Source organism: Lissotriton vulgaris, chromosome 10 (assembly GCF_964263255.1).
Source record: "Lissotriton vulgaris chromosome 10, aLisVul1.2, whole genome shotgun sequence".
In the NCBI taxonomy this organism is placed as follows: Eukaryota; Metazoa; Chordata; class Amphibia; order Caudata; family Salamandridae; genus Lissotriton; species Lissotriton vulgaris.
The window spans coordinates 891,387,865-891,414,653 of NC_141698.1; the positions used below are offsets into that span (position 1 = coordinate 891,387,865).

Consider the following 26,789-nt stretch of genomic DNA (forward strand, 5'->3'; position numbering starts at 1 on the left):
CTTGTAAACATATCACGATAAATCTCTTGATATAGAGAAAAGCCAAGCCTCCCTTATATTTTCCCTTAAAGATTTCTAGACTTGAAGGATTTTATCTCCCCAGGTAAAGGGGAGTGATTCTTCCAGGAAACAAAATTTGAGGGGGAATACAAAAGTTGAGGAATTAAGTTCATTTAAATGTAAATCATCTGACTAAACCAGAAAATGTCAGGTTTAACTGACCTATCTAGGTCTTTAAATAGTGTCATGGAACAGCTGGAAATCTGCTTCTAGAGTTTGTCTAGCGACGTCGGAATCTTTCTTCACAGGTATTGTAATGGGTCTGGAGGAGATCACTAATCTTCTACGCATTGTTTCAAGGGCCTCATGTGAAGTAATGCATGTGTACAAGGAAGACTTATGAGAACAATGGGCCCCAAAAGACTGAAATCAGAACATCAGTAACAGTTTTTTATATGGTAGATACTTTCTCTTTTAGAGGATACACTTTTCGGTGCTCTGTGTTTCACGTGGCACCTAGATAGTGGAGTATTTGTACAGAGGTCTACTTTGTTTTCAGGCGATTGATACAAACGTCCAGTCAATGTAAATGCGCTGTAGCGATGTTGAACTACTGACACCTCTTTAGTGCTAGATCAACCATATAAGATGATCTAGCACGTAAAGGATATTAATCTTTGTTTTGTTTGTGGAGACGAGCTGCTAACACAGACCTGCACTTTGAAAAAGGTCTGAGGCGCATATTCCAGACTGGAGGGAAGAACAGTATACTGGTAATGGGATTCACCTACGGTGAAACTCAGGAATTCCATGTGCTTCTTCACCACTGGAATGTGGAAGTAGAGCATATTAAGTGCAGAGCCAAAATCCTCAAATTCGGTCTCTTGATCCAGTAGTTGCCTAGTCTCAGGCCCAGACTTCATATGAAGTCTTGGAGTGGGGCCTTTTTATGGGCACCAAAAAATCTAATAGATGCCTTTTCCTCTTTGAGAGGGAGGAAATTGTTCTATTGGATGCTTTTGCTCAATTTCATCAAAATTAACTAGAGCGGATGTTTGGGTGTAGGCTTCGGAGAGATTATTGAAGGAGGGGTTTGAAGAGTCTACCTCCCACCAGAGGGTACAGGAGACAAAGTCAGAGTGTAATTGTCTCCAATCACTTGGGAGCTCCTATGCCAAGTTACCAGGGATTTCCATAAGGCTCCGTCGTAAAGTTCCCTACTATATTAGTTGTGCTAGCTGGCTTAAATGCCATTGTTGCAGATCCATGGCTGCAGCAACGGTCTGCTGTATCAATAAATTGGATGTATGATGTTACCACGCGATCAAAAAGATCGCAGTACATCACAACGCAAGTCGTTACCACGACTTGCGCTGTAGGGTGCTGGACTTAGGAATAGTATAATTTACTATTCCAACTCCAGCCTACGTACAGTAGGAAAGGTGTTGGAATAGTAAATCTACTATTCCTTAGTCTAGAGCGCCCTCCAGTGCAAGTCGTGGTAACGACTTGCGTTTTAAAATCTGCGCTGTGTTTTGACCGTGTTGTAAAGGTTGTTTACCCAATAAATTTGATCTCCCAGTGAGGCTGTACCAAGATCCCTGGAGCAGATGTGTGTTTCTTCCGGACTACCAGGTTTATAACCGGAGTCCTATTTAGGTTCTCGTGTAAGTATACTAGACTCATGAGAAGGCCTGCAATTCAGCAGTCTCTGGGTTACCATTTGTTGTGACTTGGGCGAGAAACTTCTCTGGAAGTTCTGCAAAGCAGAGGACCAAAAGGCAACAGGACCGATGAGCAGATCAAGAGTGTAATATCTCCAATATGTAGACGCTGTGGCCTGAGGGACCTCAACCTCTATATGGCCCTCCCAATAAAAACACATAATGAAAGGTGGTGATGTAGCCTCTAGGTGATTACTTTGCAGGCTAGTCTATAGATTTATTGTGTTAAGACTTCTAGGACAAGTCTGACGAATGATGACTGGATGGGAGAGTCTCTCATACCTAAGAGAGAGTACAACAGGTGAGATGGAACAATTCGGGAGTCCAGATAGGGGTGATGGATGCTTTGGAAATAGCATTTTCCGAATGGGTGATAAAGAAGCACGCCTAAACCATTGCTGATCTTGACGGAGCGTCCAAGGGTATAAGTAGTACCTGAGGAGTATCGAATGCATAAATTACAGTCCTAGATGGCAGAGGTAACACCGATAGTAGAGAAGAAAAGGCATCCTAAAGGAAGGTGGCAAAAACCAGATGTTAGCAGCCTCAATGTTGAGCTTTTCAAATGGTAAATACCTCAATCTTTTTGAGGAGGGCCTCGACCTCGAAATCTGCAACATTGTGTGGCTTGACATCACTAGTAAGTTCTTTAACATCAGTTGACTTTCAATTATGGAGTACTTTTTTGGGGATTTGTCCTCTGCAACATTGGCATCACTCTGGCTGCTAAGCTGACCTTCGACATGTCAGCGACGAGCCGTATTTCAACGATGAGACATATGACGTTGCCCAGTGATCGCAAGACTGTGGCAGTACCTCTATTGCTTTAAGGATCTCCCTCTTTAGAAATCTTTATCTAGAGAGTACACACACTTAGAAGGTTCACCTTTTCTGTCTGACTTGTGATTCTTCCTCCGCCCACAGATCATCTGGCTTGTTTCACAGCCTTAAATGCTTTTTTTGTCATCTTCTGAAAAAATTTGCATTCCTTGATTGAATATGCGAAGGGCAAGCGCACACACAGAACGTGGGTCAGAGGCAGAATTCCTGATCCCAAACAGGGACACTTTACAAAACGTGAAGGTATCCAAGAAGAAAATTCCTTTTGGGCAACATGAAATGAAGGGGAAAGCTTCAAACGTGTTTAAGACACTAAACAAAGACTGCCAGTACGCCATCTCAAGATGAAAGCCTACAAAAAAATGGTGTGAAAAAGACCAAAGGCATTGAGAGACCAGTACAATGCATGGTAAGAGGTGGAGCCTGTGCATGTGAATGGGGTCTGATTATTTTAATTTATAAAATACGAGAAGTATTCCAGGGTCCTAGTACGCAAGCAGGAACATTCCTGGTTTAGGACGATCAATGAAGATCCTGCGATGCAGAAAGATTTGCAAAGAAATAAAGGCGCCCCACAACATACCAAGAACACATTTTTTTAATTAAAGGTGATAGATATAACGGAGTAGTTAGGAAAATTCTAGAGTCTAACCAACAAGCCAAAATCTTTGAGAGGTCCAAAGAGACTTTTGAAAAAAATTGCACCTCACTAACTCCAGGTGCTTTCTTAGATAAAGAATTAGGCTTTGCGCTTTTATCCACAAATATTTTTATTTTATCATAATACACCTGCTCCCAAAGAATACTAATTCTGCTGTTTGACCATCATTTTGAGTAATAGAGATTTTTTTCTGAAACAATCTGTATATAGGATCTCAACAAGAACATGCAACAGCTTTGCATCCCGAAAAACTTGCAGCTCAACTGTTTTAGCCTTGAAATACGTCAACATCATGTTGTGGATGTTGTATTTTTCAAACACGTTGTAGTACAAACACTCTTCCACACACTTAAGACTAATATGTATATGTATATGTATATATAAGTGCCTCCGAGTATGGCTGTCAGCTGAAAACATGATCAGCCCTGGTGGATTATTTTCTCTTCTTTTTATTTCTCAATTTTAATTCTAGGCTTGCATGTCAAACAACTCTTACCTCACTGAATAAGGGTACATGGACAGGTTGTATTCTACCATAAAGTTCCGTTTGCGCATTTACACTCCCATAATATGGCGTTGGAATGAGGTAGCCATCTAAAAAGACAGAAGAAAAAGAAGCTGGTTAATATTAAGAAATATAGCATATTTGACTCCCTAATAAACAATGTAAGAAACAACTTGAACTCATGCACTTAAGTATCCAAGTAGACCTTTTTCAGAAGTGACAGTTATATAACAGTTATCTAAAAATGCAATAATTTATTTAGAAGCAAATCAACTGAAAGTGGATTCAGAAAAATCTATACTTCTTCCCAATTAAAGGAATGTTGTTTACCTCTTACTCCGAATGGCTAAGCCTTTATGTTTCCAAACAGTAGAAATTGATTCTCCACGAGTTAATGTTAATTCTGGCGTGCAGTTTTTAGGTCTCGCCTGTCGATGCGCATGCGCATCGAGCTTGCGAGTCTATGGTGGCTTATCCACTCTTTATCCCCAACTTGCAAGGAATCGTGGCGATTCCTTGCAGTGCACGAGAAATTTAAGCTCAATGCGCATGCGCATTGAGCTTAAATGCGCGTGCACATGCCCCCAGCCGCCTGCCTTGCCTACTCTCCCAGCTGGTGCCGCTCCACCCCCTGCGGCATCAAAGGCTTTCACGGACGGCCGGCCATGCTTTCAGTTTCACGACCGGCCGGCCGTGTGAAGCCCGCTCTCCCTGCTCCGCCCCCTGCTCCGGCCGAGACGCATTTCTCCTCCCTCCTCCCCCCTCCTGGGTCAGGTTACCCTGCTTTGCGTAGACTCTTTCAGGTACCGCCCATCCCGCACATGGAGCAGTCGCAGTCCACTGAACCCGTCACAGCTGTCGCACCATTTCCATGGTCTTCCACTGGCGAGCCCTCCCGGACCTTCATTTTCATCTTGGCCGCCTTCCCCTCACTCTGCCGATCTCAGTGGTTTGGTTCGTTTTACCTTTAAAACGTGGTTTAACCTATACGGGGATGCCGGTTAGTTTGCATAGAAGCATTCGCCACCTTGCTTGGGTCTTACGGCCGGCCGGCCATGCTTTCAGTTTCACGACCGGCCGGCCGTGTGAAGCCCGCTCTCCCTGCTCCGCCCCCTGCTCCGGCCGAGACGCATTTCTCCTCCCTCCTCCCCCCTCCTGGGTCAGGTTACCCTGCTTTGCGTAGACTCTTTCAGGTACCGCCCATCCCGCACATGGAGCAGTCGCAGTCCACTGAACCCGTCGTCTGCATGCGTCTTGCTCTTTCCACTTGCTGTAGATATCCATATACGTTTTGTAAAGCAAGAAGTTGGCTCTTAAAGCCTTCGTTCATCGACTTGTCTCGCTGCATGAGCCGTTGGTACAATCTCTTGAAATCCACCGTGTTTGACCTGCTAGCCTACAGTATTGTATATCCGGGGGGCTGTTGATTTTTCTAACTTGTTTTCAGAGATATGGACCTGGAAACGAAATGTGTAGTGTGGCAAGAGCTTGCCTGACTTGGCAGGAAGATATGATAGTTGCGTGGGTAATGTCCACTGGTTCATTGATGGGATTTTTTTGCAAAGACCCACTTTTTTTAATTTTTGATGGAGAAATTCAGATTACACATTTTTCTGTTAGCGTGGTTAGTTGGTTCGTCTACCAGGCAATTCCCTGATATTTTCATTCCTAGTATGGCAGTCACTGGTATCACCCTCAACCCCTCACCCTCACTCACCCTCAACCCCTCACCCTCACTCACCCTCAACCCCTCACCCTCAACCCCTCACCCTCACTCACCCTCAACCCCTCACCCTCACTCACCCTCAACCCCTCACCCTCACTCACCCTCAACCCCTCACCCTCACTCACCCTCAACCCCTCAAACTCACCCTCACTCACCCTCAACCCCTCACCCTCACTCACCCCCTCACTCACCCTCAACCCCTCACCCTCACTCACCCTCACTCACCCTCACCCACCCTCAACCCCTCAAACTCACCCTCACTCACCCTCAACCCCTCACCCACCCTCACTCACCCTGACCATCACTCACCCTCAACCCCTCACTCACCCTCACTCTCACTCATCCTCACTCACCCTCACTCATCCTCACTCACCCTCACTCTCACTCATCCTCACTCACCCTCACTCTCACTCATCCTCACTCACCCTCACTCTCACTCATCCTCACTCACCCTCAACCCCTCACTCACCCTCAACCCCTCACCCTCAACCCCTCACCCTCAACCCCTCACCCTCAACCCCTCACCCTCAACCCCTCACTCACCCTCACTCCCACTCATCCTCACTCACCCTCAACCCCTCACCCTCACTCACCCTCACTCACTCACCCTCAACCCCTCACCCTCAACCCCTCACTCACCCTCAACCCCTCACCCTCAACCCCTCACTCACCCACCCTCAACCCCTCAACCTCACTCACCCTCAACCCCTCACCCTCATTCACCCTTACCCTCACTCACCCTCAACCCCTCACCCTCACCCACCCTCAACCCCTCACCCTCACTCACCCTCAACCCCTCACCCACCCTCACCCTGACCATCACTCACCCTCAACCCCTCACTCACCCTCACTCACCCTCAACCCCTCACCCTCACTCACCCTCAACCCCTCACCCTCAAACCCTCACTCACCCTCAACCCCTCACCCTCAACCCCTCACTCACCCTCACTCTCACTCATCCTCACTCACCCTCAACCCCTCACCCTCACTCACTCACCCTCAACCCCTCACCCTCAACCCCTCACTCACCCTCACTCACCCTCACTCAGCCTCAACTACTCCCCCTCACCCTCACTCACCCAAAACCCCTCACCCTCACCCTCACTCACCCTCAACACCTCACTCACCCTCACTCACCCTCAACACCTCACCCTCACTCACCCTCACTCACTCTCACTCACCCCCTCACCCTCACTCTCACTCACCCTCAACCCCTCACCCTCACTCATCCTCACCCTCACTCACACTCACACAGTGCAATAGTTTTCAGACCATTTCAGTTAGAGCTTTTAGAAATGTTTATGGCTTTTTTTTATTTGTAATACTTTAGCATTGGCTACAGGAAACAAAAATGCTAAACATTTACAAAAAAAACCATAAACAATTCTAAAAGCACTGACTCTAATGGTGCGAGACCTATTGCATTTCCAATGCTTGTTAGCTATGAATGATTTGTACATGGCCCAAAAGAGTGGAGGCAAAGCCAAGTCGACAATGAGCGGGCATGCAGTCTATCCGTGTGTCAAAATCTCATAAAGCACTTACGGCAAACTGACCCTGCTCTTCAGCTGAACATTGATGTGTTCATAATGTGTAAGACTTCAAGGAAACAATAAAACACTATATTGCGTTCCCAGATGCCATATTTGGAAATCTAAGGGACTGATTCACAATGGTATGTGAGAATGTGTTAAAGAGTCTTCCTATAGGACACTTTCACCTACTTTTAAAATTGTTAATTCAGCAACAAAACAAACTTTGAACATACAGATGGTATTAGTGGTACTACTTTCCGTACTACAAAATGTTTGTGACTCTGCCCCAGAGGGTTCAAACATACAAGTGTTCCTATTTCTACACACATCGAATAAGTCTCAAATAAAAAGCTTCAGTAGTTTACCATCTTCCATTTGATAATCCAACACGAACCAGAGCTCCTAAGGGAAACTAGCAAACTGCGAGAAAGCAAAGAGTAAACTCGGATTAACGGACTACGGAGAGTTTATTAGTAGTGACGCCTGTTAGCTTTGCTAGAAGATAGCACAGTCGTGTGAGTCATTATTGAGCAAATTTACAGCACTTAAGATGCCGCGTTCTCTTTCTCTTGTATGAATAGAAGTGACTGTACAGGTTTGTTCATATGCAAGATTAGGGCAGTCTACCCAAAATGTTTTTGGATGCAAATTACTAAGGTATTTGTAATGAATTTTAAACATTAGAATAACTGGGCCTGATTGGCACGTCTACATGTAACCTTAACACTCCTGAACAGGTCCCAGATTTTGAAGTTGCACGTGGGCCTCATTTTGAAAAACAGATAGAAAGAAGTTTAACCCTCATAGGTTCAAGAAGTTCAAAGTATTTAAAAGATCTGTAACAGGAAAATGCAACTACTAAATTATTCTTATAAATTCGGCTCATGTACTCAGGTAATATAGTACCAAACAATTGAAGGGTTGTCTGTAGGATCACTAGCTACTTTTTTATTCACCTTTCATGTAACTTCAAAAGCTACAGGGAATAACAAACAGAAGCATTTGTAGCAATGGCAAAATACAAAAGCCAGCATACATCACCTCAATATAACATCATGCTTTTTATAGGGTCAGTGCATATAACTGGTAAGTCACATAGACCGTGGAATAATGCACAGCATAGTGAATCCAGAAAAGATTAAGGCTGCAAAACTCTATATTTACATCTATGCTTGTTGGTTACAGTTTAACTTCCAGTGTTTTCCTGACTTCGTAATGACAAAAGTCAATATAATTTACACATACAATTCTCACTCTGCATTTTATAGAACAGACATTATATCCGAGTTGCTCCAATATACAGGTGTCGGGACCCAAATATCATGTGGTCTCGATGATCTATACTACTATTATAAAGGAAGAACTTTGAGGCGGGTAAACTCGGGAACCACAGCGCCAATCCACACACCCGATACATCGTTGTAATCCTCAGGGTGTGCAGATGGACATAGGCTATATAAAGTTAAAAATATGTTATATTTAAAAAATTTACATTATAAAAAAGAAGTAAAGAAGTCCCCTCGAAGTAGCGCCGCCCGCGACCTGCGTGCTGACGTCAGGAGCGCGGGGAGGTGCGGCGTCCAGGAGCACAAGGAGGAGCGGCGGACATGGTGCGGGGGAGGAGCGGTGACGAGCGGCGGAAATGGCGCGGCGGAGGAGGTGAGGAGCAGCGAACCGGCGGGAGGAGCGGTGACCAGCGACGAGGAGCTGTGAACTGAGAAGCGGCGGCTGAGGTAAGGCTCCGGGGGACAATGTCGGGCAGGCGGGGGTCCACTGAACCCGTCGTCTGCATGCGTCTTGCTCTTTCCACTTGCTGTAGATATCCATATACGTTTTGTAAAGCAAGAAGTTGGCTCTTAAAGCCTTCGTTCATCGACTTGTCTCGCTGCATGAGCCGTTGGTACAATCTCTTGAAATCCACCGTGTTTGACCTGCTAGCCTACAGTATTGTATATCCGGGGGGCTGTTGATTTTTCTAACTTGTTTTCAGAGATATGGACCTGGAAACGAAATGTGTAGTGTGGCAAGAGCTTGCCTGACTTGGCAGGAAGATATGATAGTTGCGTGGGTAATGTCCACTGGTTCATTGATGGGATTTTTTTGCAAAGACCCACTTTTTTTAATTTTTGATGGAGAAATTCAGATTACACATTTTTCTGTTAGCGTGGTTAGTTGGTTCGTCTACCAGGCAATTCCCTGATATTTTCATTCCTAGTATGGCAGTCACTGGTATCACCCTCAACCCCTCACCCTCACTCACCCTCAACCCCTCACCCTCACTCACCCTCAACCCCTCCCCCTCACTCACCCTCAACCCCTCACCCTCACTCACCCTCAACCCCTCACCCTCACTCACCCCCTCACTCACCCTCAACCCCTCACCCTCACTCACCCTCACCCTCACTCACCCTCAACCCCTCAAACTCACCCTCACTCACCCTCAACCCCTCAAACTCACCCTCACTCACCCTCAACCCCTCGCCCACCCTCACTCACCCTGACCATCACTCACCCTCAACCCCTCACTCACCCTCACTCTCACTCATCCTCACTCACCCTCACTCATCCTCACTCATCCTCACTCACCCTCACTCTCACTCACCCTCACTCATCCTCACTCACCCTCACTCTCACTCATCCTCACTCACCCTCACTCATCCTCACTCTCACTCATCCTCACTCACCCTCAACCCCTCACTCACCCTCAACCCCTCACCCTCAACCCCTCACCCTCAACCCCTCACCCTCAACCCCTCACTCTCACTCATCCTCACTCACCCTCAACCCCTCACCCTCACTCACTCACCCTCAACCCCTCACCCTCAACCCCTCACTCACCCTCACTCTCACTCATCCTCACTCAACCACCCTCAACCTCACTCACCCTCAACCCCTCACCCTCACTCCCCCTCACTCACCCTCAACCCCTCACCCTCAACCCCTCACCCTCAACCCCTCACCCTCAACCTCACTCACCCTCAACCCCTCACCCTCATTCACCCTTACCCTCACTCACCCTCAACCCCTCACCCTCACCCACCCTCAACCCCTCACCCTCACTCACCCTCAACCCCTCACCCACCCTCACCCTCACTCACCCTGACCATCACTCACCCTCAACCCCTCACTCACCCTCACTCACCCTCAACCCCTCACCCTCACTCACCCTCAACCCCTCACCCTCAAACCCTCACTCACCCTCAACCCCTCACTCACCCTCAACCCCTCACCCTCAACCCCTCACTCACCCTCACTCTCACTCATCCTCACTCACCCTCAACCCCTCACCCTCACTCACCCTCAACCCCTCACCCTCACTCACTCACCCTCAACCCCTCACCCTCAACCCCTCACCCTCAACCCCTCACCCTCACTCAGCCTCAACTACTCCCCCTCACCCTCACTCACCCAAAACCCCTCACCCTCACTCACCCTCAACACCTCACTCACCCTCACTCATCCTCAACACCTCACCCTCAACCCCTCACCCTCACTCACCCTCACTCACTCTCACTCACCCCCTCACCCTCACTCACCCTCACTCTCACTCACCCTCAACCCCTCACCCTCACTCATCCTCACACTCACACAGTGCAATAGTTTTCAGACCATTTCAGTTAGAGCTTTTAGAAATGTTTATGGCTTTTTTTTTATTTGTAATACTTTAGCATTGGCTACAGGAAACAAAAATGCTAAACATTTACAAAAAAAACCATAAACAATTCTAAAAGCACTGACTCTAATGGTGCGAGACCTATTGCATTTCCAATGCTTGTTAGCTATGAATGATTTGTACATGGCCCAAAAGAGTGGAGGCAAAGCCAAGTCGACAATGAGCGGGCATGCAGTCTATCCGTGTGTCAAAATCTCATAAAGCACTTACGGCAAACTGACCCTGCTCTTCAGCTGAACATTGATGTGTTCATAATGTGTAAGACTTCAAGGAAACAATAAAACACTATATTGCGTTCCCAGATGCCATATTTGGAAATCTAAGGGACTGATTCACAATGGTATGTGAGAATGTGTTAAAGAGTCTTCCTATAGGACACTTTCACCTACTTTTAAAATTGTTAATTCAGCAACAAAACAAACTTTGAACATACAGATGGTATTAGTGGTACTACTTTCCGTACTACAAAATGTTTGTGACTCTGCCCCAGAGGGTTCAAACATACAAGTGTTCCTATTTCTACACACATCGAATAAGTCTCAAATAAAAAGCTTCAGTAGTTTACCATCTTCCATTTGATAATCCAACACGAACCAGAGCTCCTAAGGGAAACTAGCAAACTGCGAGAAAGCAAAGAGTAAACTCGGATTAACGGACTACGGAGAGTTTATTAGTAGTGACGCCTGTTAGCTTTGCTAGAAGATAGCACAGTCGTGTGAGTCATTATTGAGCAAATTTACAGCACTTAAGATGCCGCGTTCTCTTTCTCTTGTATGAATAGAAGTGACTGTACAGGTTTGTTCATATGCAAGATTAGGGCAGTCTACCCAAAATGTTTTTGGATGCAAATTACTAAGGTATTTGTAATGAATTTTAAACATTAGAATAACTGGGCCTGATTGGCACGTCTACATGTAACCTTAACACTCCTGAACAGGTCCCAGATTTTGAAGTTGCACGTGGGCCTCATTTTGAAAAACAGATAGAAAGAAGTTTAACCCTCATAGGTTCAAGAAGTTCAAAGTATTTAAAAGATCTGTAACAGGAAAATGCAACTACTAAATTATTCTTATAAATTCGGCTCATGTACTCAGGTAATATAGTACCAAACAATTGAAGGGTTGTCTGTAGGATCACTAGCTACTTTTTTATTCACCTTTCATGTAACTTCAAAAGCTACAGGGAATAACAAACAGAAGCATTTGTAGCAATGGCAAAATACAAAAGCCAGCATACATCACCTCAATATAACATCATGCTTTTTATAGGGTCAGTGCATATAACTGGTAAGTCACATAGACCGTGGAATAATGCACAGCATAGTGAATCCAGAAAAGATTAAGGCTGCAAAACTCTATATTTACATCTATGCTTGTTGGTTACAGTTTAACTTCCAGTGTTTTCCTGACTTCGTAATGACAAAAGTCAATATAATTTACACATACAATTCTCACTCTGCATTTTATAGAACAGACATTATATCCGAGTTGCTCCAATATACAGGTGTCGGGACCCAAATATCATGTGGTCTCGATGATCTATACTACTATTATAAAGGAAGAACTTTGAGGCGGGTAAACTCGGGAACCACAGCGCCAATCCACACACCCGATACATCGTTGTAATCCTCAGGGTGTGCAGATGGACATAGGCTATATAAAGTTAAAAATATGTTATATTTAAAAAATTTACATTATAAAAAAGAAGTAAAGAAGTCCCCTCGAAGTAGCGCCGCCCGCGACCTGCGTGCTGACGTCAGGAGCGCGGGGAGGTGCGGCGTCCAGGAGCACAAGGAGGAGCGGCGGACATGGTGCGGGGGAGGAGCGGTGACGAGCGGCGGAAATGGCGCGGCGGAGGAGGTGAGGAGCAGCGAACCGGCGGGAGGAGCGGTGACCAGCGACGAGGAGCTGTGAACTGAGAAGCGGCGGCTGAGGTAAGGCTCCGGGGGACAATGTCTGGCAGGCGGGGGTCGGGGCAGGCGGGGGACGGGGAGTTACAACAAAACAGAAGGGTACAATGTACATCGGCCGAGGAAAGGCTCTGGGGCACAATGCGGGGCAGGCGGGGGACGGGGACTTACAGCTCCTGCCATGGAGATTTATGCAGAGCGCCTCAACACTGGGCCTTTGTGGTATCCGGGGACAATGTCGGGGCAGGCGGGGGACGGAGCGGCCGGGGGCCCGGGCTGCTGGGCAATGTCGGGGCAGGCGTGGGTCGGGGAAGCCCGATTGCTCCCGGACAAGGCCTGGACGGGCTGCTAGTTACCATAATAAAATGAATCATTACTACAGTCCTTAAACTTTCGGTACAGGCTCTCAGCCTTCAACAAATTGCCACTCTCCCCCTTGCAGATAAAACTATGCAAGTTTATTGCTGTACTGGAATCAGAGCACCACATGCCTGCTGGGACTCCTGTGTGTTCTCACCACTGAAAAGGCTATATTGCACTCCTCGGGGTGCTACTCGCTGGGGGCGCTGCCGGCTGCACTACCGTGGGCCAGAGTTAAAGGCTGAGCTCCTACCCGCTGCAGTGCGAGAGACCAGGGAAAGGCAAGAGTAGACGGGCACCGCAGCAGTCCAGGCGTTGCCTGGCAAATGAGCAGCCAAACTAGCCAAACTAGAGAAGCAGCCGAAGGAGAACGATGCACATGGCCACTCCGTCCCTCTGCAAAGGCCATCTATGACGGGAAGATCCATAAACCGGAACATTGCAGCCGCGCTAGGTCTACGTACTGCAGTCCTGCGGCCGCCGGAGAGGCCGCTTGAGAGCAGAGGAGGTCTCCAGCATAGACGCCTTCATGCGCTGATGGCCAGCGAGTACCGGGTGATGGGAGCCGCATCTCGTGTTTGCGGGCAGCCCCCTCTGGTGAATTCTGCCTAGAGAGGGACCCGAGCGAGGTCTCCTCGTCGGCGGCAGTAGGGCGTGTGTGCACCACACACCCAGATCGTGCCTGCATACTGGGTGTACAGTATCTTGTGGAGAACAGGGTGACATCGAAGGAGGCCCCCACTTTGTGGCAGAAGGAATTACCGAAATTCATGTCGATGGGGTGCAAGATTGCCTATAACCTATGGTTGATGCCGACCACAGGATATCATGTAAGGAAAGCTCAAGCACGCTACATCTATGGAATACCTACACGATCATGAGAATCTGGCGATTGGTGACCCACCTATTATATTGGGTGATGTTGGCATGGTGTGTGTTATGCCTAACCTAACTGCTGCCTTTCTTATGCCCTGATGCAATGTTGCATATTGTAGTTGTGTTTTCCACGCTCAGGCAGGGACAAAAAGGCTAATTCATGCTTCATTTCATGATACCAGATATAGGATAATGAACATTATTTCAGAGTATACCCTGTGCAACCTATGTTTACTTGATTGCACTAATGTTTAATATTATGACAATGGCCTGGGTGGCAAGGAGATTTGTGATCAATGTGACGCCATGAGGTGCCTAGTGGCACAGTTGTCATGTCTTTTGGGATAGTCCTGTCATGTATGCCCCCTTTTACATACATTGTCCCATCCAATCGACAATAAAGATTCTGGACAGGTGACCTTTTACCTAGTAGCTTGCTCCAGTCTCTTCGACACCAGGCTCTTAGTAGTTTTTCATAATCCCTGTACCTGATGTACATAAATATGTACTCAAGCACAGTATCATTATTCTGTATAAGGGTCACCATTTTTTTTATCATTGACCAACAGCCCGCTGTGCATGATCGCACTTGTTTGGAAAAACATTTATGATTGCTTTCAAAACATATAAATTAGAAGAAAGTCTGGAGTGACAACTCTAGTATATAAGACCCTTATTCCCCCCTACAAATCAGAGGAGAATTCCTTCCAAGCTGACACGGGGTCCTGCATACTGAATCTTTGACGCACAGATGTCGGACATCCCTTGCGGGTTGTGATCCTCAAAGCAGAGACAGGGTCCTTCGTTCTTTACCATCAGGTGAGGGGGTTGGTTCTACCCTAGGGGTTTCTTGGCTATACACACACACACACACACTGTGTGTATATATATACACATACATACACACACACACACACACACACACATATATATATATGCTACACATACAGATCTAGTCTAGGTACATTTAGCCAAATTACCTAGGGCACACATTTTAGGAATATGCAAGTGCTACTGTTTATCGGCACTGCTTACGCTCATCTTATTAGCACTATGGTAGAAATGCATCTACTATTTACTATATTATTACTTGCATTCTCTTTCGTACACTTCACGCTTCTGTCTCCAGATTGTCGTAGCAAATATGTTTTACAAAAGACTGACGCTGGACCAATAAATACTTATTGAAACGTCCTAAACGCCACCCTGTGTATTTTCTGTGAATAAGTGAGCACGAGTGACTGAGCGAAAAGTACTGTACTGTTTTCCACGATTCCTGAGGAATCAAGGTTGTCATGTTCAGTGGTTTCCAAAAACTACCTACACCACTGTAAGCTACAGGGTAGTAGTAGCACTGTGGAGCTAGCTGGTCTTATGGCTGACATATCCTGTGGGGGTGTCAGGAATATCCTGTGGGGGCGTCCGGAAGCGACTGGGACACCAAGCCCCCAGTTTAGTCATCCAAAACGTGTAGGTCCTGGGGATTCCTAGGAACTACACGGCGATTATGGTCTTAATTCTGTACAAAGCGGTACAAAAGGGGGTGGTGATGGACGGAGCATCTGAACCAATCAAACACTCACACCGTCAACAGATCTGGGTTTAATCCATCACCGTTCTTCAGCCCACTCTGCCACCCCAGTTCAGACATGGCCATATGCAAATCAGTCTGACCCTGTGCCTCATGGACACAGTCCAGCCTGGACCGGAAGGAATATGCTACATACCAGTATGCATCTGTTCTTGGCATGTAGGGCTGCTGACATTCATATCTGTGCATAGATCGCCGCCTAGTGTTGGGTCCGGATCTATGCACAGATATGAATTCAGCAGCCCACATGCCTCGAACGGAATATGCTACTTACCAGTATGCATCTGTTCTTGGCATGTAGGGCTGCTGACATTCATATCTGTGCATAGATTCGGACCCAACACTAGGCAGCGATCTATGAATTCAGCAGCCCATATGCCTCGAACACAAGCTTCCTAGGACCGGTTTCTGGCATTGCAGCCGTCTTCAGCCAGGTTTACTTGAATCCAGTGGCAAAGTGAGCAAGGGTCTCATGTCTGAGCATACCCTGCCAACTTATGGCAAACAAAGCGGTACAAAAAGGGGGTGGTGATGGACGGAGCATCTGAACCAATCAAACACTCACACCCACTCAACAGATCTGGGTTCAATCCATCACCGTTCTTTAGCCCACTCTGCCACCCCAGTTCAGACATGGCCATATGCAAATCAGTTGGATGATGGACGGAATGTTGCACAATGGCAAAACATTCACCCCCAGTCACAGATCTGGGTTTAATCAATCGTTATTTTGCTCACCAAGCCACCCCAGTTCAGACATGGCCATATCCCCTTTTGTACTGCTTTGTTCGCCATAAGTTGGTAGGGTATGCCCAGACGTGGGTCCTGTGCTCAGTAAGCCACTGGAGTCAAGCTATCCTGGCTGATAGCCAGAAACCGGTCCTAGGATGCTTGATTCCGGTCCAGGAAAGACATGGCTAGGCAGTTCGGGTTGGACTGTTCCCATGAGGCACAGGGTCAAGACTTGCATATGGCCATGTCTGAACTGGGGTGGCTTGGTGAGCAAAATAACGATGGATTAAACCCAGATCTGTGACTGGGGGTGAATGTTTTGCCATTGTGCAACATTCCGTCCATCATCTTGTGTGTCTTAATTCTGTACAATACAAAGGATATTTTTATATAACTTTGTGTGGAGTACCTTTTTGTGGTGTGCCTAGTGTGTCACTGGTGTGTGTGTTGCACAAACGCTTTACACATTGCCTCTGGAATAATCCTGACTGCTCTACAAAGCAACCAAGGGGGTGAGTAGGAGTTATGAGTGTGTAACTAACTGCCTTACCCTGACTAGAGTGGTGGGTTCTGCGTGGCTTAGGTGCATACCCTAGCCAACCATAAATCCTATTTCTAACAGTTACACTGAATTCATATTGTGCTTTGGTGCAATCATAGCCGCCTGTAAGCTCTAGGGGGTGTGATAGATACAGTGCAAGAAATTTTAATGGATCACCCTACTCCCACTAATTAATGATATCGCCCCAGTCTGCGTACGGCACTGCATTTATCAAAATTCATATTTTATTTTAGACGCACATTAAGTGCTCCTCTCTCTATCACCACTTGACCTAAGGCGTATATAACTAACAAATCCTTTGCGCTCTCCTTGAAAAATGAGGAAGCCTCCTGCAGAGTGGCCTTTAGCCTACCATACAAAAATATGCCCAGCAGTGAAAAGCTGTCTTGATTTATAAATGCTTGACTTGCTATAACTAGCCCTCCAGCGAACAAACAGATTTCCCAGTTATTAGAGATTGAGTTTGAATAGCTGATTATGCAGCTTAAGTTCTTGCAAGATGGAGAGCATTGGGTTGACTCCAGTGTAGTTGTGGATGCACATAGTTTAGACTGACCAGCTACCAAGGCCAATCTGTTCCAGCCCATATACTGCGAAAGCCAGCGGAGGTATAGTAGTTGTGATGTGCACAAAGCTGTGCTTGGTAGGCATGGATGTGCTAAATCACCCGCTACAACCAAGTGTACCACTAGTGGCTGAGAAAATTCTAATTGTCAGAAAAAGATTCCCCTTTGGGTGAACTTTTTAAGCTAACCTAAGTCTGGAAACACACATTTACAGTCAGTACAAATATCACAACTTCGGAGCAGCAAATGATGTAATCGATACAGTCATACAAAAAAATTTACATTTTATTTTGATATATTAAAAACAAGGTTAAAAACAAATTTTAAAAAAACAATATATAATGGGACAATACATAAGGAAAATAATTCCAATTCATAAGAGGGAAATACAGTAGTCCTAAACCCTATATAGGATCACACTCCAAAATGTATATTTGGTCACTTTAGAAGGAGTTCTAAATAAATGTCGGCCTTCCCCAGCTCCCCCACCTTATTATGTATTGTCTGGACTACCCACGTGTTTGTGGTATTTTGTGAAATACACTGTTGCGAAATACTACATCAGATAGATTTCAGGTAAGAACTGTCAAAGTTAAAATGTTCACGGGTGAGATAGGAATGCTGTTCAACGCAGTATCAAGATCAAAGATTGTATCTAAATAGTAAGCATTGTATCTAATAAACATTATTTAAATAAAGTGTTTCGAAAGGACCAGTAGCACAAATAATGAAACCCAATCAATTAAATATTTGTATGACTTTTAGAGGGTAGAGGGCGAGTTCTTACCTCCTGGATCACATAATACAGTTGCAAGTGCAGAGAAGATGGACGAACAGCCATTCATAATGACAATCTGAGTAGAGAAAAGAATCGTTTTTAAAAGTCTAATCGCTTGAATTGTGTATTTTGCAGGAGAGAAATTATCTATTGTGGTAAATTGAACAACCCGAGCAGATTCCTTCTTATTTTATTGCCAGAGACCCAACACAGCATGCAGCAAAAAAGTCTGGTCAACTGTCAAAGCTAGACATCCCAGAACATAGTTCTGCTGACAAATATGAACAATCCATAACAAACCAGTCTAACCCTTGCATGCCCCCTACCCCTTTTTAAAATACTCTTACACAACAGCAAACAAATACCTGTATACTAATAGCAGACCGATGAGAGGAAATATGTATACTAAATGCATTTACTCTATACCTCGTCTGCATTTTATGTGCATAACCCTCTTCATACTTCTGAAACATTTATTTTGTTGCAGTCTAAAGAACCTAGTCACCTGCTACTCCAGCATCGAGTCGGCTGACTGTTTAAGCAATTAACTATTCAAACCCTCAGTGTAGGCGAGTTGACACTCAATGTATTTTGATCCTTGTAGGGTTACTATGACATTGCAAAGACTGTATATAAAGAGCACACTAGGCAAGCAATGTATATTTGCTGCCTTTTTACTTCACACCATGTTTTACTTCCTTATTGGCTACACCAACATAGTGGTGCATGGTTGTAAGTAAATAGGTGGCATACCAACGTTTACATGTGTGAATGCGAGTAAGTATTAAATAACATAATAGCTCTTTAATAACTGTCTACAATAGTGATCCGAAAATGAAACTGGCATTGTTGTAAAACACTGACAAGAAAATTCTAGCTCTGTCCAATAGAAGGCCTCATTACTACACATGAAGTACACTAGACACACAATATCACGATTTCAGTAATCAATGTAAGGTGTCGGTTAGGTTCGAGAAAACATTTTTTTTAGATGAAAGTAGCCACTATAATGTATTATATGTGAAAGGGGAGGGACCAAATTTGGAGAAAAATACAAAACTAATGACACCCATACCACAGTGCTGCATGCTCAGATATAGGATCAAGCAATGTACCGATTTGAACTCTCACTTCCATGCAAATAGAGGAGTGTAACATACCAGAAACACAGATCTTGAAAGGTAGACAGAACATGAAAGAATATTACATAAAGCGACAAAATAGGCAACAACATATGATATTTGGCATGTGTGTATCTTACATTATCTGGACTCAATGGCTTCATAGCCTTTCCATACTGGGTGAGGAATCCGGCAATTTCTTCTCTGAATCTAAGTTTAATAAACACAAAAGAAAACGAAACAGGGTCATGGAGAATATGTCACTTTAAAACGTCAGTTGCAATTAAGATCTCAATGCTTCCTCCACTGAACGCTGAAATTAACGAACTACACCGTTTCTGAATATCTGCATTCTTTTTTAATATAATTAAGGGAGTTTACGGTCTAGGTAAAGAGTTACATATTTTGATTCAACAGATTTCGATAAATTAACAAACAAGAATACAATGAGCACAGGGGTGCAAACAGTTTCCAAAAACCTGTACCAAACATGGTCACCATCCATGTTTAAATTTTAAAATGTGAGTTATTGCTCTTGTGCAAGGATAGGAAACAGAGATACGTCTTAGAAGGGAGTGGGCAAAAGCATACACAGAACCCCAAGACCTAGAAATTAAATCTACAAAGAAAATGGTACGGACGGAATTATTAACTAATTTAATGCATTAAAAATTAAACCAGTATCGATCATTTATAGGATACAAAAGTTCATTTTTTTTTTTTTACAAACCATTGTTTTCAGTAAATTATTTTTTAAAGTAACAATTTTCGAAGAAGTCATTATAAATTGGTTCATTTACCGACTTTTAAACTACATATCGTCAGCATTTTAAACTTAGTTAATGTTAAATGTGTTTGGAAAACAAAAATCTAAATGAGCACCATTACTTAGCATAGCAATTGTAATTATTAAATGAACCTACATACCTCTTCATGCCACTTAGTTCAGAATACTGGAATAAACTGGCCTCCAAATAGTTCATGCCACTGCTGGAAAGCTTTCCACACACACAGGAGATAAATAAAGAAATTAGTATAACGCCACATTAGTTGTATCAGATTGATTTTGAATTCCACATGAAATGGATAATGTGTTCTCATAACAGCCCTCGGTTTAAATTTGAAGGTTGTCTGACGTAGCACATTAAATGCATGCCCGTTAGCTTGGCCAACACATACCCCGTTAAACACATGGGTGAATTAAAATTGTGGTACATAGAGAGCAAGTGATTTTGTTCATACAGGCACGTAAGGGTGAGTCTAAAAGGGCTGCTGGTACCCAGATGGAAACCCCTTTTAGAAACGCATGCCGACATTCTTGGGGTGTGCACCTGCAGAAGGATCCTCTTTCCTCTGCAAGTGTAACTCCATGGGAATGGAGAGGCAAGTGTAGACACTGCTACACAGCAATTCCTTGCTAGGCATGTGGGAGAATACACTTTCCTGCTCGCACATCTTAGGGTTGTGTGGTATAACTAGCAATGTGCTGAACGCCCATTTTTCTCTTCCTCCATATTACTTTTTCCCTCAATTCGACAACATGGCTGTGAAAACTAAAAAGGTCCATGTGTTTCTGATACCAAAAACATAAGGTTCTTCGTTTCTAAAGAGCTAGTTTTCCAATGATGTTGCAGCCTATTAATGGTACAGGTCCCTGTTGAGTGTCTCCAATGCATTTTGTGTGCCCCTGGCTCAAATCTCTGTGTCCAACAGTGCATACATTGTATCCCTCCCTATCGCATCACTATAACAATAACTTCAAACAAAGTCCCACATTTCAGTGAAGAGGGCACACAATAATAGTTACTTGGAGTGTGAGTCCTGAGTACTTCCTTAACATAGCAGAACTCTAATAAGCACGAGATGGGAGGACAACTCAACAGGGACGCATATCTGGCTACAAGATTACATCTTGTGAGATAACATCTACTTCCTATAGATGACACCAGCGTCAACGATGACATATCAGTGGTGACTCATACATGAAGATTTACAAATAAATGCGACAACTATACAAGATCTGAAGGAAAGACACGAGCTGCATGGAGGAAAAAACTATCAGTTTCAATGTTTTGCATTCAAAGAGAAACGTACCTTGTCCTGTAACAAATCGAAGCAAAGTTTGTTCTCGCTTGTTCCTATGTTCAGGATGCCCTTTGGAAAACAAATATAAATAGAGTTAACTGAAATGATGATCTTGTTCGACTTTTGGGTTTATTTTCCTACTATTGCTAAAGCACACAGGTAAACACTGAATAATAAAAATGTGCGAGGTGGTCCTATCATTAACAACGTTTCTAGCAGTTTAGGTCTTCCACTATGAGGATGTGAACTTCTACATTAATCCCTGCGAAGCCTATTGTGACCTTTGGTTAATGTGTTGTAAGTAGAACATGAAATGCCCTGCAACTGGACTTACTCTTAAGACAACGTAGAAAGGGAATCCAAAGGTTCAGAATATATTTGGACACAATCGAAAAGCGTGCAGGGGTAATTTAGGGTAGTACTAGCAAAGATGCAGCAGACTTCATCCAACCCTTCGAGCAACATGTTTTTTTTTTTTTTTTTTTTACACAGGCGAGTACCGATAAGAATGTAAAAAAAAAAAGTGCTGGCATCTGGTTTATACTGGACAATGTTCTACATAAACATGTGCTACGGTTTTACTTAGATGATTGGACAGAAAATGTACCGTGAGCTACTCATAATAACTGAAAAGTAGCAATGTCAATAGGTTTCAGCTCTAAAATGCCAACCTGTTGGCGTTGTCAATCCTTTTTTACTGTCATCCGCAAACAAGCACGAGCCGTGGCGCATGCGATCACATAACAACCTTGCTGTGGGGGTTTCTATTAAGAAGATCCATTCCAAGATCGTAAACATGACACCTGCTAGCTATTTTATTGTATTGTTCTAAAATGGTGGGTGTCCACGTTGGAACTGTAAATTAACATGAAGACAGGTGGAACATACAATGAATTGCTCAGTAGCTCTTCTCAGCTGCTGCGACCTTGTAAAAAACAGTAAAGTAAAACAATAAAGAAATGAAAATAAATATTTACAATGGGGGAGCAGAGGAATAGGCAGGGGAAGAGATAAATCACATGTATCTACTCCATTAAAATAGAGCCCCTGGAGTCAGCAGTGGGAGGATAGATACAACGTATCCAGGTGAGTGAAGGAGTTAAAGTTGATGAAATAACTGAATAGGGCAGTGTCCGAGATTTCCGTTAGTAACTGTGGATTAAACAATTATGATTGGTCAGGACAGGTAGAGACATTTCTGGTAAACGGCTGTGGGTATGGTAGCAATTTTTGTAAGGAAATAAAATTGGCTAGGCCGGGACAATATTAGTTGTGGGTGACTGAGTAGTGTTTACACTTAAGAGTGGTGTGCACATGAAAGGGGCGAAACAATCCTACCTGAAAAATAAAAAAAATAAGGGAACAGGGAGTAGTAGCTTGTAACCAGTTTATCAACCGCATGATTGTGAGGTACCGTATGATCAGTTTTTCTGAATGGCCCGTGGCTGTCTCCACATACCTGTATTACTTCTTTCGTTTGATTAGACCTCCTCTAAATATTATGTGGGCGTTTTCCTTAATATTTCCTTATCTCGCGGTCATGGTGTATGTAGATACATAAGTACTGCAGTTAGTGTTTTAAAGGACATACAAACCCTATGTGTAGGACATTTAAATGCAACAGCATGACCTGGCGAATAATCAGTGAAACCCCGAGACACAGGTGCGCCACATGCTGCCTCTGAGCCGTTCTGGGGCAGACCCTACTAAGAGAGGCTCGCTACATGGGCACGAATAGCTAAGGGGTCCAAATGCGAAAAAAATAAATACAAGAAAGGTAAAACAAGCATGCATATAAATGTAAAATCTAACAAGTAGCAAAGAACATACATCAAAATGGATAATTCAAGTATCGACTGAGCTAAACTTAAAAATCAAAAGGTGTCATGCAAAGGGATGTAAGACAACAAATCAAGATATTTTGAAAATAGATATGTGGAAAATACAGGTCTCAAACACAGGCAAGAATAAAAAGGTTCATTATGTAGTAATGCCATTGTAAAATGAAGTGCAAAACAACAAAAATAGGCGTGACATTAGGGTAAACGGAAATATCGGTCAAAATACTGCATCAAGTCTCAGGTACCAATGCAGCCCACAGGATTTTATATAAGTCTTGTTGTTGCGGCCTCGTTTTCACCGGCAGGCGTCAGCAGCCGGAGCGAGCCTGTTTGATCCGGTCAGAGCAGCGCTTCCGCTCTGCGTCACCGCGGCTTCTCAGAATTCGCAGGGTGACGTCTACCATCATGGCGGGGGCTTACCCCTCCCTGAGAGTTCGCAGCCAGAATCCGGCCCACGGTGGGGGCTCGACTTTCTGGTAATGTTCGATCTTTGACCGTCTGCGTGCTAACCCGGGAGGGCTGCACCTGGTGCCCGTCGACCGACTCGGGGAGGCGAGTCACTCCGTCTCACGGTTTTAGTGTGTTGAGAGGGTTCTGTTATTACATTGTTTAAATACTGCTTCCTCAACATAAAGATGTAAGCCCGTGTCTCATTATTGAATTGGGTTTATTGAGAACATTTTATATACATGTAAAATATAAAGCTAACAAATTAATGGGATCAGAATAGAATAGGTACACCTAAAGGTCGCATCACGATGCGGCTTTGCTTTTATATTACCGGTTGGGGAGGGGGGGGGGGGCTCACACTTCTTTTTAGACATCCACTTGTCGGGTTACCTCAACTTTTTATCTACTAGTTTCACATCATTTACGTAATCCAAAAGGTAGCGGGACATTTCCAATAGATGTTGAACAATAAACAAGGTATACACTACAACATTCATAAAACATAGACTACGGGGTTCAACAAGCTGTCAAATAACGTGGCGGAGAGAGGTATGACGCATACCATCCATTAGTGCAAAATACTAAACCAACAGGGTTTTACAATTAAAGAAATGTGGTATTTTCCTTGATGCTTTCTCCATGCTATGACCCTAGGGGCTAACGCCCCGCGGGTTCATCTTTAGTCGCCTGCCCCGTAATCTACTTTGCACTGTCTTCCCCTCCCTCACCTGCGGGTTATTCTCCCGATGGTAGGCGTCCTGCAGGTACATGGTGAAGCCCTGGTCCAAGATGCCCCGGCTGCCCGAGACGCGAGCCCCCCTGGCAGACAGACCCGCTTGCTCCGCGTTGAAGTTCATGCCTCCGGGCGACAGACAGTACAGTACGATGGCAGAAGCTGCTGGCTAGCACCCGCTCTGCGCAGACACCTTGTCTCTGCGATGTGGTCACCAGCTGTGCTAGTTCCAAGTGCTACTGACTCCTCCCGGTGCCCCCACTTTCTATAAAGTCTGCCGCGGGGCTCCACCTTTTACAGGGAGGGCTGCGGATGAAGGAGCAGCTGCAGACGGCTCCGCCTACTCTCCGAAGGACGGGTGGGACGTGCCATGGAAGGCACTGCTTGGGCATGATAGATTGTGCTCAGCAGATTCCATCTCAAATCATTATGTTTTTCCACGAATCGTATATAGTCGCTAATAGATTTCCAGGAATTCTGGATGGAAACAATGCGAGTGCAGAATTGCAGATGCACTGCACCAGAAGCTGCAGCTCCATAACATGAAACAAATACAATCCTTTTCTCCGTTGTGATTAATAATATGTTTTTTTGTTTGTAAGTTATAGTGTTTCAATTTACAGTTTTGGTTGCCGTTTTACTTTACCTGAAATATATCAACAGAATAAGACATGGTACTAACTAATCGCATTGCTCAGATTTACTATATTTCATACAGAGCAACATTGAATGAAAATCAGCAGGATTGCATTGCATGAATGGTAAAAAAAAAAAAAACCTGGCGGGACGTGATCTAGAAAGAGTCAAGCGCTAATGTGTCCACACATGTTTGTGCTAAAAAGCACTTTTCTGTAGGGGCTAAACTTTGCACAATGACAACGCTGCATTGCCTTGTGTGACATTAGACATGGACAAGCCAACAAATTAACAGGGAGAGATGAACTAGAACAGAGACAATCATGGTCTTGCTAGGCTCTTAGAGCCCAAGCACTAACCGAGCCCTGAAAATCTTTACCATGTAAGACATATAGGAAATACAGTAAAATATGATAATTCTCTTCAAAATTCAAAACAGACTGTTTCTTTAACACTTGGAAGGTTTGAAATTAGTAAGGCACCTTATAGCACAGCACTTAAAAGGATTACTTATTAAGATTGATTGATTGTAAACATGAACCATTAGTGAACTAAGAGGCAAGGCAGTTGTCATATAAACCATCTGTGGCCCAGGGTATTAAACAGTACACTATAGTCTATTACAGCAAACAAAATAGGTTTCTGTACAACTGGTATTCTGTACTCCGACATTTGAAAGTGCTTTCCCACTCCATAATGAAGAAAAAGGGGTTTTGGTGAAATACAATATTTGCCTATAGTCACAAAATTTTATGCAGGGAAGCCCACAATTTATCCTGGATTTCTGGTATCAACGGAATCTCATATTGATTTAAGAGTCTTGTCGATCCTACCTACTGTTTCTGTAAAGCGCTCTGATATCTGCAAAGATCTTGTTCGCGCTATATAAAACTTTAAAAATAAATAAATAAACTTGCACAAATCTGTTGTCTTTGCCTTTTATGTTAATGCTGTGTTGTTACCTATTTGTGCATTTTTTTGCAGGTTGTATATAGTATGAAATCAACCTAAACTTATAGGAGCGCTTTAAATAAGCACCAGTTACATTACATAAGGTCACATTAATTTTTTAAGTAAGGGGAGAGTGAGTGATTTGCCCAGAATCATGGATGTTGAGCCGGTGCTGAGACTCAAATCTAGTTCCCCCAGTTCCAAAGTTTGCAGCTCTGGCCAGAATGCCACATTCTGAGTACAGCAGAGGGTATCAGGCAGAAGCCACTTGAAAGCTCAGCTCGTTATGGGCTTGAGGTTCCAACAGGACCTTGAGCTGAGCAGGGCCCATGCCCAGGGTGCCTAGGTTTAGGGGGGCACACAATGGGCTGATCCCACTGCCTACTTTTCTTTATTTTTGTTAATGCAAGCTGCCAAACCAATTCTTTTTCTCAAGAATTCTTTCCACTGTCTTAGTTTGTCTCCCGCTCTTTTTTGTTCCCTTCTATGGTATCTCACCTCCAATTTAGCACCTTAATAGGTGATTCAGATCCGTGGAAGGAGGGAATATTTGTGTTCACGGGCTGATCACTGTTATGGCAATCACCCAGGTCTTGACTGATGCTGTGAACACAAAAGGCTCCCTTCTAAGACCAGGATCAGTGAAGGTGGCAGGACACAAACCTTCCATAACCCTCAACATTGCCTTAATTCTCCCCCAGGTTTGCTCCACAATATCCCCTGCTAGGGATCCTCTGATGAAGAAAGTGGTTACAGTTAGAATAGCAGCAATGACTATTTTGCTCATGCATTAATGAATGAATAATATCTATAAAATGCACAGTTACCCTCAAGAGGGTGTCCTAGCGCTATGATGACATATTGGGTGCCAAGCATCAGACAGTAGAGCAGGGTTTTCTCATTCCCACACAAAGCAGAGCACAAAAGCAGCTCT

At 44.4% G+C, this 26,789-nt stretch overlaps 1 protein-coding gene across 1 annotated transcript in view; it reads right to left on the bottom strand.

Annotated features, from left to right (window-relative positions):
* Positions 1-24,537, bottom strand: part of LOC147688955 (1-aminocyclopropane-1-carboxylate synthase-like protein 1) — a 72,491-nt gene extending 47,954 nt beyond the window's left edge. The window contains exons 1-6 of the mRNA XM_086941861.1: positions 24,264-24,537; positions 21,254-21,313; positions 20,087-20,157; positions 19,300-19,369; positions 18,048-18,114; positions 3,722-3,819 (exon numbers count right to left, since the gene is read on the bottom strand). Of these exons, the coding sequence (XP_086797987.1) occupies positions 3,722-3,819; positions 18,048-18,114; positions 19,300-19,369; positions 20,087-20,157; positions 21,254-21,313; positions 24,264-24,392 (495 nt within the window). The 5' untranslated portion in view covers positions 24,393-24,537. The remainder of the gene's footprint in view (positions 1-3,721; positions 3,820-18,047; positions 18,115-19,299; positions 19,370-20,086; positions 20,158-21,253; positions 21,314-24,263) is intronic.
* Positions 24,538-26,789: the final 2,252 nt, after the last annotated feature.